General features: G+C 39.2%; 1 protein-coding gene across 10 annotated transcripts in view; it reads left to right on the top strand.

The window, feature by feature from the left end:
- pag1.L (phosphoprotein membrane anchor with glycosphingolipid microdomains 1 L homeolog) overlaps window positions 1-15297 on the top strand; it is a 99349-nt gene extending 84052 nt beyond the window's left edge. For 9 of the 10 annotated variants that reach the window (XM_018266553.2, XM_018266550.2, XM_041565472.1 and 6 more), the window contains 6 exons: window positions 3485-3696; window positions 4385-4436; window positions 6227-6323; window positions 7803-8419; window positions 10835-10894; window positions 12778-15297. In XM_018266553.2, coding sequence (XP_018122042.1) covers window positions 3548-3696; window positions 4385-4436; window positions 6227-6323; window positions 7803-8419; window positions 10835-10894; window positions 12778-13119 — 1317 coding nt within the window. In that variant the 5' untranslated portion in view covers window positions 3485-3547 and the 3' untranslated portion in view covers window positions 13120-15297. 10 annotated transcript variants of the gene reach the window in all.
- The last annotated feature ends 3360 nt before the right edge of the window (window positions 15298-18657 follow it).

Raw genomic sequence — 18657 nt, 5'->3', positions numbered from 1 at the left:
ACTACACTGGGTTGTGTGTTTTCATGTAATCTAATGTGGATTTTTTAGTTTTTGTATTGTTTAATACAAACTTTCTCCAACTCTGCAGAACCAATCACTGCAGCAAAATAATCCTCTAAATAGAATCCCAGTTTATCTATTTAAATCTGGCTCCATGATCTTTGTCCCTGCAGCTGCAGTTGGAAACAGTAAAGGGGGTGTCAAGCCAAAATAAAATCCAATACAAATTTCTACACAGTCGCTGACTGCTCTACAGGGAAACAAACAAAGCTGCTTGAGTTCTTCATGGCTGGGAAGTAAGGCGAGGGCTCCCCCTGCTGTTCATAAGTATGATTGTTTCCCTGCTCAGCAGTTAGGGACCATCTGACAATTCCTATCCACAGCAGTAAATGAAGGGAGAATTTCACTGAATACAGTCGGGTTTCTTATAAAAATGGTACATATTTTTTAATTAAAGTATATTGGAGATAGGTTTCTTTTTCATTAAAGAAAGTAAAAATTGGATTTTAATTGTTTTGTTTTTACATGCCCTTTAAGAAATTGTTTTGATAGTATAGCTTTCCTTTAATTACCTTGAGATTTTTGGGGCCATTGCTCTGATACAAACAGGCACATAATTCTAGGCATAGGTCCAGTTTCCTGGTACAGAATAGGACCTGTTATCCAGTATGGTCAGGATCTGGGGTTTACTGAAAGATAAGGGATCTTTCTGTAATTTGGATCTTAATTAAACCTAGAAGGATTGTTTTGCCTCTAGTAAGGATTAATTATATATTTGTTGGGATCAAGTACTGTTTTATTATTACTGAGAAAAAGGAAATTATTTTAAATAATTGGGATTAGTTGATTATAGTGGAGTCTATAGGGGTTGCCTTTCTGTAATTTGGAGTTTTCTGGATAACAGCTGTACGATTTCCTTCAGCCTCATTTAACTGTGTGCTCTTGTGTAACCATTGTTTGAATGATAGAATGTTCTGCAATAGCTGCAGAGCCACAGGTTGAAGATTACAGTCCAATTCTTAATCCTGTCTCCAAGAGCCCGAAATGAACCCTTCTTGGTGGCAGGGATCCAAGCTTGGCACCTGTGGTGTGTCCTAGAAGCATAACGCTGGTACATACTGTATTTTCATATTGCTGCCTCACATTGACTCCACACAGGTCATTCTGTTAACATGTTACGGCAGAGGCCAGACAGTTATATACTGATATTATTATGTGTATATCTGCCATGGTTTCATTGTGGACGTGCAGTGTCCTGTGACTAGAGTGTGCCAAGCATTGCCAACTAGGTCAGTCCTCACACAGCCGCTCTTTCACTGAACTGTCCGCATGATGTGTAAGTGCAGGGTTTATAGAAGAATTCACTAAATGAGTTTATATTGCTGACTAGGCATGGCATTAATAACCATTGACACAACGTGTTCATTCATAGAATGAAATGTACTCATTTTATCGCTGCCAAAACCTATACAGTAAAGAAATGGAATATTGTGGGACAATGTACTGTGGTTACCTGGTACTAAAGAGGGGAAAATGCATTGTAGGTGATCTAGTAGTGATGGATGAATCTGTCCCTTTTCATCTCTGCCATTGCCAGGAGAATTTGTCCCTGGATTGATGATTGAAAGTATATTCTCTACTGGCTCCCCCCAGTACCCAGTACTCCTTTTCATTTAATAGTTGGTCATTTTTTCTAATGAATGTTTGTATTGTTTTTAATACATCTGTCATTAATTTATTTTAAGAACTATTATTTAGCCTTCTGGTGCCTCTTGTGGCTTTGGGTAACATCAGTCCAGTGAGACGTTATTATTCAATGGTGTAAGGTCAGTGCAATGACTAAGAACTGAGCTCCCAAAAGGAATAATCATTGTTCCAGGACAAGGTGGACAAATAAATCCAGTGTGAGCACTGTTCTAAATCTGCGGTGTGTGTCTGTCTCAAGGGGTATCTGAACTAGAACAGTAGAGTCCTGTGCGGGTTTGTTTTTTGGAACCCAGACCTGACCCGTACCCGCAACCTGCAATCCACAACCTGGACCCGCTACCCGACCCGCAAGTACCTTATCTGCAACGCGGACCCGCAACCCGCTGACCATCAATAATCAGGAAGTGCTGTCGTAAACTGGAAGTGACATCATCAGAAGTAGGTGTGAGCAGAAAAAAGGAGAAGTTCCGCACCCGGAACTTCCACCCACAACCCGCAGGGTACCGCAGATTTTTGCAGGTACCCGACCCGCTGCAGGACTCTATAAAACAGTGCTTTCCAGATCTCAAAAATACTTTCTCAACTAACATTTTTTGTTAATTCATATTATAAATAGGAAAATGAATACCCCCCCCCCAAGAAAAATTCTAGCATGTTAGATCAATCTGGCTACTACTGCTACATTAAGCTGGTCTTCCTTTAACTGGAGAATTAAAACCTCATTCCCCAGAGCTATGGCAGGCACTTATGAACAAAATGCAAGGGTATCTGTGGATCATATGTATCGTCAGAGTCAAAATGTTCTACCTTTATTAAATATTTCCATCTAGATCTGGCAGCACCTCAAAAAGCAGCTTTATTCTGTGTGGGTTTATTCCTCCCTCCCTATTCTACTTCTTTGTAACTCTTATTGGCTTTATACTTGGTATAAATCCCCTTTCTTTTAGATCCACAGGCAACATGGTATTTCCTCCCAGTAAACTTTGTTTTGTGTACATTTATGTTCTTTATTATGGCTTGGAGAAAACACACTAAAGGAGGGTGCTTATATAGGGAGGGGTTCAAAGTTTTTGGCTGATGTACTTTTTACTGCTTTTTGGCCGGGCTGGTTATGCTTTGGGCTAATGCATATGGTGCTTCTATGTGAACCAGTATCCTGTAACATGTACATCTTTATTTTGTGCAGTATTGCCTGTGAAAAAGCAAAATAATACATCACAGTAAAGGTTACCCTTTCCCCAGATAGGAGCATTTCAGAAATACCTTCCTTAGAGCACTTTGGGATCTGGCACCATTTCTTAGGTATACTGGAAACCTTCAAAAATAGAAGGATCATTAATAGAGATGTCACTAATAAAAACAAATTGCAGTACAGAGGGTTAGCTTCTGACATTCTGCAAGTTCACTTAACTATAATTAACCATAGAGGCTGCATACAGTGCAACTATGGCTAGTGTTCTTCTGATACATTTTGGCATCAGATACATTAAAGTCTGTATCCTGAAGATAGCTATCCATGGTTCTTCAGTCTAAACAGCCCCTTGACTGGCTATGCATGGGCAAATAGTTGGGTTGTATAGCAGAAATTAGCCAAATTAATCAACCAATCTTGGGCATGTATGGCCAGCTTAGGAAGCAGGACAGACAGAATCCAGTTGGAGGCTACAGGGAATATAAATTGCATATATTGAGTTTAGTTTCTTTTTTATTAGAAACTTGTGTTGTTTAATGTGTTTTCCTGAGTATCATCAGTACATTTCTGCTTGTTTATTTCCAGGAAGAAGCACAGTCCGTTCCCACAAATGAAGCCCCCTTCTGAGCAGATACCCATCCACTAAGAATGGCCCCCATTGTACAGGAGATGGTGGGAAGCCCAAGTAATGACCTGAGTGGGGAACAAGCAGAGTTCATGGCATGGGGTGGCCTGGCTGCTGTGTCAACCATCATCGTTGTCTCCATTCTTCTCTTTCTTTGTTCCAGCTGTTACAGGCAAGGCTGATAACTTATTTACTCTTATATATAACATGGGTCTGATACAGTTTTTTTAAAGAGCAAAAAAGCGTGGCAAGATGTACTATGGCAAACAATAAAAGAGTGGTAAAATACACTTTGGCTTCTACAGAGTCTGGATAGCAAATTTAAAAAGCTACTACTGCCGTCAACTGGAGGGCAATGACTGGTCTTTATAGAGGGCACTGCAAGCTATAGATGCCTTTCCATAATTATGAAGCACCTGTCCCCCAAAATATTTTTTCCCGCACTGGAGGTGTCTGCTAACAGAACCTAGGCTTCAGATAGGGGAGCCAATAAAGTGATGTGCTTGAATGTGCCCTAGTATGGTCACTGGGGTCTCAGTCTGGGGGGCACAGCACATGATGGTGGGGGGGTTTTCTTCAGAAAATTTTGTTTCCCCCCCCCCATCCGAAGTGAGGTTCTGATAGCCCACTTGCCCAATGGGCAAAACATTATCATAGTTATAGGTGCCCTTTAAAAGACACAATATAGCACAGTATACTATATAATGTATGCTAAATGTGTATCTTAATTAGCAGCCTACATTGTATGGTATAAATCAGTTTTTAAATCTTAGTTTAAAATGATAAATTGCTTAAAAAATAAAGGCACTTACCCATATTAGGCCAAATGTTCCAATAAAGTATAAATCTGGTTTCAACAGGGAAAAGAAAAAGAAACATCAGAATGGGGACCATGAGAATCTGATGACAGCGGTAAGCATATAATGTGTTATTATCTACATGTAGAAATACACTGGTATATTGGTCTGACAGAAATATGTATATGGCACTATGTATAAATAATCCCTACCATTTGTTCAATGATGATTAAACTACATTCTTTCCCAGTGCCTAATGAAAAGGTCTATGTGATATACTATCTAACTATGGCACTCAGTTCATTTTAATACATCTGAGCCATGGACATTTCAAATAATATAGATAAAGTGAGAGTTGCTGGGTCCATTTTTTTGAACCCGTACCCGATCTGCAATCCGCAACCCGCATTCTTACCCGCTACCCGACCCGCAAGTACCTTATCCACAACCCGCGACCTGCTGACCATCAAGAATCAGGAAGTGCTGTCATTGTAAACCGAAAGTGACATCTTCCGAAGTAGGCGTGATCAGAAAAAAAGGAGTAAAACAGGAAGTGCTGTCATTGTAAACCAGAAGTGACATCATCGGAAGTAGACGTGATCAGAAAAAAGGAGTAAAAATCGTTAAGAAGACCTGCGGCCCGACCCGCAGAACCACCGAACCACGTCTATACCCGCACCCAGAACTTCTTCCCGCAACCCCCAGGGAACCGCAGGTTTTTGCCGGTAACCCACGTGTACCCGACCCGCTGCAGGACTCAGAGAATACAAAATGAGATGGGTTTATATCCCCCAAGAGGGGATTTCTAACAAAAAAAATATTTTCCATAATGAAAGAAAATGTAATTCTAAGCAACTGTACCATATACAATAATTACAGATGATTTAAAACCGGTGAAAGTATGTAATTGCTATTGAAAGCTGTCTCTGTGTGGCAGTTTATATTCCTTGCATTACTGGTTCTGACTCCCAAAACAATGTAGCAGATGATGAACAAAAGTGCAGGGATCAAAAGGGCATAAACAAATGAACTTTAATAGCAATTACAATTATGAAAGTCACTAAATATCCTTAATATATATTGGACTGCTGCTAAGTAAAGGGGACCTGTCATCCTAAAAAAAAATATTTCCAAAACATTTTCCATTTTCCAACCAGATTGCTGAAATTGCAAACTGGAGATCAAAAGAGAAGGAAAGGTGAATTCACTGGGGGGTACCAAAATATAAGGCACCCCCATTGATTATAATCACTTACCGATACCCCAGGCCAGTGCTTCTGTTAGCAGAATATGGCAGAACCCGAGGCTGGTGCAGAACATTGGGGCCCAGGGGAACCAGGTAAGTGATCATTATCGCTGAGGGTGAATAACATTTTCTTCTCTTTTAATAAGTGTCACATAACTTGTGTATTATAAGGAAAAATGTACCCCCGTATTAAAATATTAGGATATTAGAAGTCACTTTGAAATTCCATGACCTTTATAAAAGCACTTTGCTTTCCTCATGTGCCTTTATATGACTGTGGAACTCCTTTGTAGATTCAGTTGTGATCCATAATATGTGGCTATAAAACTTATTTAGACTCATTAGTAACCTGTGTGACTATTGGCAACTCTGCTTTACTAAAGTTCCATGATTTTTAGAATTATGCCTTTCGGTGTAGAACTTGTTGTATGTCACAAAACAGATGTATTGCTCTATACAATATGTGGAGACCTAAGGAAAATGTGCTCGTGTGTCCATGTTTATCATTTATCTTTGCTTAACATTGTCTGACATTTGACTTATTCTTGTAAAAATGCATAATCTTTTCTCTGGCCAAGGAATATCTGGTAATGTTTTGTATTCTAGCTAAAGCAGCAAAAGTAACTTCTTTTTTTATTTTTATTATGTCAAAACTGCAGCCTTCTGATAAGGAAACCTACAGCCACTCTGTTACAAGCCTGGGGACTGAGGCACCGACTAGTAGTTACCGAAATGGTGCAGTCAGTAATGGCAATGGTGAGTAACGGCAGCAATCATAGGCAAAGTAGCAGTCAGTTTACATTGTGCCATTCCCACATTCCTATTTCCATTCGGTGGAGCTAACACAGTGTTAGAAAGAGACAGTGATTGTGTATGTTCCTCTTGGACACCTTAAAGGAGAATTCAACCCTTTAAGAAAAAAACCTGTACCCCCCCCAGCCTAACTGCCCCCCCGGGGAAATGCCCCATACTTTACACTTACCCCTCGGCACAGATTCTGGCATTGGAGTTCCACGCAGCCGTCTTCTGGGTCTTTGTGTCTTCTTCTGGCAATTATGCAATTTTCATGAGTTTCGGCGCATGTGCAGTTGTCACAAACCGTCAAATTGCTACAACTGCACATGCGCCGACATGTTGATCTCCCACTCCGCCTGCTGAAGACCCGGGAGATGGCTGCGTGGAACTCTGATGCCAGAATCAGCGCCATGGGGAAAGTATAAAGTATGGGGCATTTCCCAGGGGGGGGCAGTTAGGGGGGGAGGGGGGTCTCCGAGGAGTGGGGGTACATTTTTTTTTCTTAAAGGGTTGAATTCTCCTTTAAAGGGATACTGTCATGGGAAAAAATGGTTTTTTTTCAAAACGCATCAGTTAATAGTGCTGCTCCAGCAGAATTCTCACTAAAATCTGTTTCTAAAATCTGACACGGGGCTAGACATATTGTCAATTTCCCAGGAACCCCCAGTCATGTGACTTGTGCTCTGATAAACTTCATTCACTCTTTACTGCTGTACTGCAAGTTGGAGTGATATCACCCCTCCCTTTCCCCTTCCAGCAGCCTAACAACAGAACAATGGGAAGGTAACCAGATAACAGCTGCCTAACAAAAGATAACAGCTGCCTGGTAGATCTAAGAATAGCACTCAATAGTGAAATCCAGGTCCCACTGTGACACATTCAGTTACATTGAGTAGGAGAAACAACAGCCTGTGAGAAAGCAGTTCCATCCTAAAGTGCTGGCTCTTTCTGAAAGCACATGACCAGACAAAATGACCTCAGATAGCGCCTACACACCAATATTTCAGCTAAAAAAAAATACACTTGCTGGTTCAGGAATACAATTTTATATGGTAGAGTGAATTATTTGCAGTGTAAACAGTGTAATTTAGAAATAAAAACTACATCATAAAAATCAAGACAGAATTATTTTAATCAGAATATGCTGAATATTAGCATAAAACAGATGATTGCTCTAAGGAATACAACACGTCTTCCCCTTCTGGCTACGGCAAAACGTGACACCTTTATACTATCCCCCTCTCGACAGCCTGTCTCTACATAGAGTTAACTTGATACAGAATTCTTAATTATCATATTTCTGTGATAGTACAAATTTAGTTTCCCGTTTATTTTACTATATAAACATGATTTCCACAGTCTTTCTTTTCTTGTGCTGCGCTATTGATCGTGGTAATGGATTGAAAATGCCTTTGAATATGAATTTTGCTTTTCCTGCAGTTTCAGAAGACAGCAGCGCTGCCTGTATTCAGCCATACGAAGATGTACAGGGCTCTCTCCCTGACCTATGTGACCTTCAGGACTGCACAGGGAAATCAACAAGGTGCCACCAAAGCAGAGAGCTACCCAGAATCCCCCCTAACAGTAACCTAGAGACCATGCTCCCAGCACAAGGCGATGAAAATGATTTACCTCTTGGAAATGAAGGGCCATATGAGGTGTTGAAGGAGAGTTCCTCTCATGAGAACATTATTGAGGATTGTCTGTATGAAACTGTAAAAGAAATAAAGGATGTTAATGGACTGTCCAGCAAAGAAGAAAGGAGAGAAGAAAGGGATAGATCTTTGGATGATATTGGCCACCCTGTAAGCCCCAGGAAACAAGAATTTAGGATAGAGGCTGGTGCAGAATACGCTTCTGTGGATCACAACAGGAAAAGCCGCCAGAGCATCAACACACAAAGTGCCGGCAGCACCCCGACATCCCAAGAAGAGGACATTCCTCCTCCACTGCCCAAGAAACTATTGGATGAAAATGAAAATGTGCAAAGCAAGGAACCGGAAGCAGAATCAGGAGCCGCAGAGGAAAATCTAGAGGGAGCTTGTCAAGATGACAAAGTAGGTTTATTGAAAAATGACATACAAATTAAATGTGTAGGGTCTCTGCAGAGATGTTCTGCAGCCACTGGGATACAATTGATAAGATGTACTAGTCATGATTTCCTAAACATAAGATTCATGCAAAATGTTACGTATATGGAACAATGGGAAGATTATGTGCAGGCTTACACAGTCACGCCATTATATATAATAATAATTTATTAACATGGCGGACAATAGGAAACAGGTACTGATTTTGGATACGAAACATTGAAAAATGACTTATGTGCCTGGTTTATATTAGCAGGAATGGTTATTAACCAGGGTCATAGATTAATCAGAGGCACCAAATGTTACCACGTTCATGATTCATATCTCTGCTCCAGTTATGGATTGGAGGTGGGTGGAGGAACTTCCATCCCTAGACAAGTCATTTCCTGGCACAAATTAACAGATTGGCCTCCTTTCCTGATCAAGGGTCTCTGTGGAGCCTGTTTTGCATAATTAGATCAAGGGTATTCAGTATTTGAGAACAATATTGTGAAAGCATGTCGCAGTCCCAAAACATAAGGATCAGTGGTGTTATTGTGGTGGCAGCTCAATCAGTCAGAAGGGATACAAATATTTTACTGTAAGGGCAAAGGGGTCCGTTTACTAAAGCACGGTAAATTTGACAATATGTTTCCGCATGTTATCACTGCAAATATTTTTTACGTTTTACCAATCAATCTGAGTGCGTCATATAAATGTAGTTTAATGTAGGCTGACGAAGCCTTTGGTCCCTCCTAGCTGTAATAAATCGTCTTTCAGCTGAAAAAGCTGCTATAGCAGCAGACAAAAGAATAACCCAAAACACCTTTGATTATCCCGTCACTTTTCTCTTCTACAGGAACAGAATGCTGGTGTTATGGGATATTTCCTGTCCCCTTGAGAATTTTCTGGTGAAAAAATAAATTACCGCCACTATATAGATGGTGGTAAATTTTGAGAATATTCTGGCTGTTTAGTAAACCAGGCATTAATGTGTACGTAGCGTTATTTTCAGCAAATGCGATAACCGAAGGTTAGTAAACTGCCTAAAACATATTTGGAGACAAATTTGTCTATATTTTGTGCGAATATTTTAACTGCGCTTCAGTAAACGGACCCTGTGAGGGTGGAAGAAATACTGTATGATGATGTCCCCACACTGCTGAGTGATACTATTTCATTCTTGGAAATCCATATGAAAACATTACCGTATATTATCCGAGAAATATTATCAGTGCCACAATGGGTAAATAGGAGAAATTCACGTGAAATTCTCATTCAGGACAACAGAAGGTAATGATTCTGTTTTGCAATCCACAACCAATAAAAAGAAACTTTGCTTGACTCATGTTCAGAGGAAAGAGTTTGGGACATTGTGTACTTACCCTATGTATGTTTAGCAATCATGTTCCGTGAAAGCAATATGTGTCATCTGGGGATGTTGTATGTTTAAACCAGAGCTGGGGGAACATAGGTTGGTCAGGACAGATTTCCAAGTAGGTGGGAAGCAGCGGGATGAGTATTCCTGCTAAATACAAAGCTTACAGTCTACATTTAGGGGCAGATTTATTAAAGGGCCCGATATATAAAAGTTGTATTAAACCCAAACAATCTGAGTATTCAATGGTATTTTTCAGTCAAAACTAGGATTTTTCAGTTTTTTTAAGATCACGTAGAAGTCAGTGGCAGAGGTCTCTTGAAACATTTGAAGATGTTTGTAGCTTCGTGATATTCAGGGTTTTTTTCAGTGGGTTTCGAACAAAGTTTTCAAGCGATTCAAGTTTTTTTTTCACAATTCGAGTCTTGGGGATGCTCACCCGGAATTCATTCGAGTTTTTTCTTAAACTGAAAAACCTCACAAACCTCTAAAACCCAACCTTTTTATGAGTAACCCCCTATATTATAGTCTACATTTTTCTCTAAGCAATTTTAATTTGGCAAATGGCAAAACTGAAAATAGCCACTGAATAGCCATGACCACAATTAGATATAGCTCATGCCACATTGTATTGTTTTTTTGTTTATATAGGTCCAAGGTGGAAAAATTAAGTGGACACCCAAACAAAAAAGTTGTATAATAATAGTCCTTTTCATATTAAACATGAAAACCAAATTCTTTTTTTTTTTTTCTTTTTTTTTAATTTAAACATCTATACCAATTATAAAGGTATTTGCAAAACTCGGCTGTCCATCATATTTTGCCTGGCCTGCCTTTGTACCTTTCTCCCAATGGAATATAATTTGGAATTATTTATTAGGTTAACAGGTCCCCTTTAATAGGTGGCTAAGAATACTCCAATGCACACTGGGACATTCTCTGGCAGGTTAGCCTGACGATACATCACCCTTCATAGATTATACAGTGCCATTGATTTTCTCCTTTCTTTCTTTCTTTCTTTTCAGAGACTAAGTTCTGTATCCTACAAATCTCGAGAAGAAGATCCGTGTCTTACAGAAGAGGATGTATGTACTTTGATTTTAATCTAAAATTTCCTGTGTAAATTAAGATAACAGTACCAGTGTGCCATTACATAGTTCTACTTAATTTGGGTTTCTAAAAGACAATACCCCTCCAAATTACCTCATTTTATATATTAGACATATAGATTGATAGATGGATACACATAATAAACATGGGGGGGGGATCTTTCATCAGCATTAGGGGAATTTGCAGCAACCAATCAGTGAAGTAGAATAATCTTAGCAAAGATTTGATTGGCTGCGTCGGTAGCTGCCCAGGTGCAGATGTGCCCAGTGTTGATAAATGAGCTCTATTGTGATTTATGTATATAACTTGTTTATGCGAATAGTCATGCAGGTATTCCATTCTAGGCTGCGCTTACACGTTTCCACATAAATGTGTTTTACACTGATCTTCTGAATGATTTTACTGATTCAACACCAGAATTCCAATTGTCCCCAAATATTTCCAGCGATTGTCTGCCCATAAACGTGTGCACATTCTAATAATACTCTATGAACTATTTATTCAATAGCATAATAAACACATTAAAATAACTAGTATTAACTGCACTTATATGAATATGTCATGATAATCTACCCCTTATTCAATATAAATTCAAAGGGCTTGTGCAGATTATACTTTATAAGTATTTCTACTCTAAAATGTGAATATATACAAAAAAATGCACTCGTAGGACTTAAAATTTAAAGAAAAAAGTGTTTAATCCAACGTTTCGGCTCTTGAACGTCAGCACTTCCTCACGTTTAAGAGCCGAAACGTTGAATTGAACACTTTTTTCTTTGCATTTTAAGTCCTATGAGTGCGGGTTTTTTTTTTTTTGCTGTTCTATATATATTTATATATATATTTATATATATATCTCTATCTGGAGAAGTAGATGGCACACCAAGGACGCATCAACACCAAAATCAGCTTGAAAACATTGTGTAGGTTTATTAGACCAACGTTTCAGTTCCTCACAGGAACTTTCGTCAGGGAAGGAGGAAAAAAGTGCACAGTGCGGCGTTTAAATTCAAATAATGGCGCCAAAGTTGGTTACTAGGCAACCAGAAAGAAAAGTCAGTGTTTTCGTGTATAATACAAAAGTCGACTTGTTCCCCTCTCTTAGCAATCGCTAAAGTAGCAAGCAACTAATCCCTCCTCACCACCAAATTCTACACCTATGTCATTGATCAGCACCTAGTCCAGAGTGAAAGCAAAGGATTGAGGGGCGTGTCCTGAGACCTGTCCAGGGTCCTGTAGTGGCGTGTGCCTTGCGCACAAGGTGCCAGTAGCTACAGTGGGCGGAGCGGATTACGTCACGCTACGCTTCAGGGACTGTTGACCCCGTGGTAGACCCATAGCAACAGCGGATGGTACCGGTGCGTAGGGTTCCATGGGTCGGCTCAATCTCCATAGCCTAGGGGCATAGTCCGTATAAAAACACAAACCAGCACGCCACACTATATTTGATCTTGCACTTATTTTAGTTATACCGGGGCAGTCATTTGGCCATTCAATGCCCCACCTTCACTTGCGCCACACATGCCAGGACCAGGGTGCAGCCCGATTTAACGATTTAACAATTAGCTCAATTAGGTGCTGAATCGACAGACAGGGAGGTGTTTAATTGCAGTTCCTAGATTCAAACTATACACAGGTACTGCTAGACAAGCTTGCTTGGTGAGTCATCAATGAGAAGGGAAACAAAGTGTCAGCAGAAAACTGTGAACCAATGTACACAATAAGAAATACAAGCCCTAGCACAGTGGAGTCAGATTTCCCTTAAAGTCACGTTAGTATGTTTAGGAAGAAACTGTTAAATCTGATGGTCTCAGGTTCCATGTTATAGGCACTTATTTCTATTATGTCTCTGGTTCAGATTTCAGCCATGTATTCTACTGTGTCTAAAATGGGACAGTCCTTTGAGCTTCAAGAGGAATTCTCTCACTATGCTTACATTCAGGATATTGCACAGGACACGTCCCCAACCACTTGCAATGGGACCTACGCCACTGTCAGAGACCTTGACAAAAGCCCAGATATCATTGCTGGGCCCCATGCAACGGACAAAGCAAACGGAGGGTCTGATCCGGAGTATGAAGCCATTGCTAATATAAGCAGAGAAGAGGAGAGGACTATGTTATACGCTAATGCACATGGAGAGAGTGACTATGAAAGTATTGGGGATTTGGTACAAAATGCGGATTTCACAAGGCTTTAGGGGGGGGGCTAAGGGTAGTATCATTTTCTCTTCTCCAGCTTGAATAGCACATGCCTGTGATGGAGCCTTTTGTATTGTTTGTCATTGTGGAGTTGGGACATAGAGAAAGCACATCTGCTTACTGCTGCCTTCCAGGCCCACGTAGGGGCCTCTTCATATCAGCCTTAAAGAACATGTGCCAGGCATTAAACATAATCTGAACGATTGCCAAATGGGAACTGATCTTGAATTCTGGCAGCTTTTAAGTCGTTTTTGTATCATTTTTTTTTAAAGAAATCCTCTGTAAATGACTTCTATTCTGCGGCTGTACTGTGTATACAAATAATAGGGACTCGACAGTATTGATAATTATATTGGGGGAGGGGGTGAAAGCTTATGTTCTCAGCAGGATGTACATTATTTAGAATACCGTTGGATATGCCAGAAAGTATTTTTTTGTTTCTGAATAGCATTCAATTAAGTAGTATGGCAGCAAGTGCAACGCTTGCATTGTAAAATGAAGTCTGCAATAGATTCACTCTAGAGATTGATGCCAGAGTAAATGGGATTAAGTCACGCCTCTGTACAGCTGCTCGGTTTTATGCTCCCTTCTTATAATCGAGGTATTAAAATCTGTCTGGCTTTGTTTTAACCCAAATCCAATGTGATGGGCCAAGTCTGGCAATAGGAAATATGCTCTCTTCTAGCGAGAGCATTAACCCATTGTGCAAAATGTAGTTGGTGGTGCTTTTTGTTTCGGCTGGCCCAGGGTTGCAAGTTCTAATTTTCAAATCCAGCCAAAGTCAGCTACAAAACCAGCCCAAAAATAGCAAAAAAAAAAGTAAGAAAAAAAATGAATATATATGAAAATTTTTAACGATTCTCAAATTTTTCCATGAAGCAAAATAGGAGAGATTAGCTTGTAACCAGGGACGTAAATACAGATGGGGGCCCAAGAAGTATAGGGGCCCCATAAGGCCCTAATTCATATTCAATTTCATTAAATATTGGTAAAACGGGTCAACCTCCAGACATTTTGGTGGCAAGAAGGTTTTTGACCCAAATTGTCTGACGTGGAGGAAAATGCGAGAATGGGACGGAAAGCTGGGGTACAGAGCCCAAAATCTGGTAACTCCTGACTTCTACACAAGTCAGTCCCATTGCATGCTGGGTATTGTAGTCTTACATTAAACTTGGCAGTTGGCAAGTTGTTAAACAAAAACTGCATTACCCAACATGCACTGGGAGATGCAGGCTAGGCACATTAGGGCAAGAAAAAAACTTTAGCTAGTTTCCAAAGCACAAACCAACCAAATCTGTACCTTGGCTAGTTTGTACTTTCAAACTTGACTGGCCTTTAAATTAGTAGCTCAATTTGGCTGGGAAACCATCAACTTGGCAACCCTGGGCTGGCTGCAGACATTTATTCATACTATCGGATTTTATGGTCATGTCGGTACCTTTATAATCAGTTGATCCGGTGCAGTTACTGCTGCAGAACAATGAGATATCTTTATTTGTTGTACTATACAGTTATAAACGGTACAGGATAGAACACGGACGCTTGGGAGACTGGACCATTACTATAGTCATTGGACTTGGGGCTGGTTGGAGACCATGACAGGCTGGAGTTTAATGTGTGAATACACTTCACATGAAGGAGGCCAGAACTGGAAAAGTGAGGCTGCGGTTAGCTGCCTTTTATATCCTATGTTCTATATAAATCTATAAATGAATTGTCTTCTTATTTCAGTCTCCCTTCCCCACCAAAGTCAATGATATTTCTTGTTGCCTAAACAAAAAGGGCTGAAGGGGAGATGCATCAAAATGAAATGAGAAGCCGGACTCTGTGAGACCTTTTTAAAATTGACTTTTAGTTACAGGTTCTGCTGCCCTCTAGTGGCAATTTAGTGGAATACTGGAACACGGATGTACATCGGAGGAGTAATCTAAGGTTTTATTATAATTATGGTCCATTTGACTAAATAGCAGCAGCTCCAACAAGCAACCTTATTTTAGTTCCAATATGACCAGTCCTGCATGGTTTGCAAAGCAGTATTTTTGAGGACATGTTAGCATTACTTAGGAAAGAAAAAAAAACAATGCTATGTTATTGTTTAATTTCCAGTTGAGGTCATATTATAACAATGTGTAGAATACTATAAAGTGAACACTATAAAGTTATATATTTCATCAGTATGTTGTGTGTATTAAATAGTGGCTAATGAGGAGAAGAACATTTATCAGTTAGGTCACAAGGTTAAAGGTGAATCTAACTAGTGCCCTATACAACTACAATGACTTTAGACAACTTTAGTTTCATTTTTTTTGTGGGGGAGGGCAGGACTGGTCACTAATTGCTGCCCTAAATTGTGCATTGCACAATTTAGCTTTAGATCAGCAGTACAGTGGTTAATCTAACTACAGGTAAAACGTTCTGGTGCTGCTGGCTGCCATTCCAGTGACTAAAAAAAGTGTATATAGGGCCAAACTTTTACATGTATGGGACCTGTTCTCCAGAATGCTCGGGACCTGGATACTAGATCTTTCCATAAATTGGCCCTTCATACCTCAAGTCTACGAGAAAATTGTAATGTAAGTGTTAAATAAACCCAATAGGCTGGTTTTGCTTCCAATAAGGATTAATTATATCTTAGTTGGGATCAAGTACAAGCTACTGTTTTATTATTACAGAGAAAAAGGAAATTGTTAAAAAAAAAAAAAATTGGATAGAATGGAATCTATGGGAGACTTTTCATAATTCAGAGCTTTCTGGATAGGTTTCCAGATAACCGATCCCATACCTGTATCTGCTCTAGTATACTGCACCCCTGCTGTATATAAAGCTGCTCTGTTCCATTATATTAATTCAGATGAACAGAAATTACTTTTGACATTTATGGTCCTCACGCTGTTATTATGTTATGTTAATTAGTAGGGATGCACCAAATCCAGGATTCGGTTTGGGATGCAGGCTTTTTCAGCAGGATTCGGATTCGAGTATTCGGCCGAATCTTTCACGAAGAATTTGTCGGTCAGGCCGAATCCAAAATTGTGAATTCGGTGCATCCCTAGTAATTCGACTGGGAGCTGTAGCAGACAACAGATAGAGAAAGCTGTAGATGTGACATCCCTATCTTCAATTGATACTGACCATAAAATAAATACTCTTCAAAATATTAATGTCCATAAATGTTGCCTATAGGTCAAGTTGATCATTTTCCGATATGTTTACTTTTGTAAGTAATTGTTACTTGAAGTCCCTAAACCTGACTATTTTGCCAACCTGACTAATGCTGCACAAATATGGCAGCTCCCTCACAGAGCAACATTGAATCAGATGGATTATGTAAAAGCATCAGACAAATCCTTATGGCAAATTTATAAATATTATGCAAAGAAAATGTTATGATGTACGAAAGGTTTTTCTTGCTCTACTTTTTATTGTTAATCTTTCTATTCGTGCCCTCTCCTATTCATACTCCCGTCTCTTATTCAAATTTAAGGCATGGTTGCTAAGGTAATTGGGACCCTAGGAACCAGATTACTGAAATTGCAAACTGGAGAGCTGCTGAATAAAAAGCTAAATAACTCAAACTACAAATAATAAATAATGAAAACCAATTGTAAATTGTCTCAGAATATCACTCTCTACACCATACTAAAAGTAAACTCAAAGGTGAACAACCCCTTTAAAGGAATTGTTCAGTACAAAAATAAAAAACTGGGTAAATAGATAGCTGTGTTTCTAATGGTTAGTTAGGCAAAAATGTAATGTATAAAGGCTGGAGTGACTGGATGTCTAACATAACAGCCAGAACACTAATTCCGATACGGATGGTCGGATTGCGGGACAGCATAAACACACAGATACGGCCGCGATCCAACGGGATTTTTTAACCTGCCTGATCGAGATGATATTGATCGGGGAAGTCCGTCGGATGGCCCCACACACGGGCCAATAAACTCGGTCTGTCGGCAGCTTTTATAGGCCCGTGTATGTGGGCCTTTAGAAACTTCATCTAACAATTACTTACAAAAACAAACCTCTCTGCAAAAAACAATCAACATGACCTATAGGCAACTTTTAATGTAGATTCATATTTTAAAAAGTCGTTTTTTAGTGTCAGTATCGCTTTTAAATATATATATATATATATATATATATATATATATATATATATATATATATATATATATATATATATACCAGTTTGATAAGTCACTGACTAACTCAGAGTTAGAGAGCTGGAAAGTTGTGTTCTGTTATGTTAGACATCACTACAGCCTTTATACATTACATTTTTGGCTAACAAACTATTTTTTATTTTGCACACCCTATCTATTTAGCCATTTTATTTTTTTATACCAAACTGTTCCTTTAATTTCTGGTGTCTGTATGTCTTGAAGTACTGTTCATCCTGGGATGGCTTCTTCTTCTATACACCTATTACTCAGGTATGTTTTTTTTTCCTTTATTCAACAAATGCTGTAAAAATATAAAACCAAAAGGAGTCAATGTAATGTTTTGTAAAGATGATCTTGAGTTTGCCTTATGCAAGTTAATTTAGAACTATAAGTATAAATATTGGTACAACTGTTTTATTCACTTATTGCCCATTTTCATGCTTGGTCTATTACTGTGTGTTGCAAATGCTGGTAAATATAGGGGAACTGTCTATAAAACCAGTAGCTTATATACAGGTATGGGACATTTTATCCAGAATGCTCGGGACCTGGGGTTTAAAGGGTCTTTCTGTCATTTTAATCTCCATACCTTTAATTGACTAGAAAATCATATAAACATTAAATAAACCCAAAAGGCTGTTTTTGCCTCCAATAAGGATTAATTAGATCTTAGTTGGGATCAAGTAAAAGGTATTGTTTTATTGTTACAGAGAAAAAGGTTCTGGATAAAGGGTTTCTGGATAGCTGTATCCCTGTCACACTAGACATTTATAATAGACAGTGGTGAGACAAATGAATCTGACTTTCAAGTGTTTCAGTTTCATTAAACAGACTGAAAGCATTTGCTCTTTTATAAGAGGTACATAAAATAAAGGTGTTTATACTGTAAATATGTAATATACAAATAGTAACACAATGAGGCACAATATATGCAGCTGTACAGAAGTGAAAAAGCCAGGTGTAGTGTATTGTTTCTGGTAGAACGGCAAGTACCAGTAGAGTATTTGGTGTACCTGCTCAGTCTCCAGATAACATAAGTGCAATGAGCACTTTACAGATTTCCGTTTTAAATCTATTACTAGTTTGGAAGGATAAGAAAGGGGTAGCAAACCAGTAAACGCCCACTGTAAGTGCCAATATTGTAGGGCAGCAGTTTTTAGACATTATGGGGTTATGTAATAAAAGGCACTAGGTTTGCCCAGGAGCAGTAACCCTGTTTAAAATAAAACATCTTATTGGTTGCTATAGGTTACTGCTCCTGGGCAAACGTAGTGCCTTTTATTACATATGGGGGTTCATGTGATCCTCCATTGTGGCAAATATATTCATCCCAAACCTCAGCTTCATTGACTTTCAGTCTACCTCCCTTAA

Source organism: Xenopus laevis, chromosome 6L (assembly GCF_017654675.1).
Source record: "Xenopus laevis strain J_2021 chromosome 6L, Xenopus_laevis_v10.1, whole genome shotgun sequence".
NCBI classification, from domain to species: Eukaryota; Metazoa; Chordata; class Amphibia; order Anura; family Pipidae; genus Xenopus; species Xenopus laevis.
This window is presented reverse-complemented; position numbering and strand designations above follow the sequence as displayed.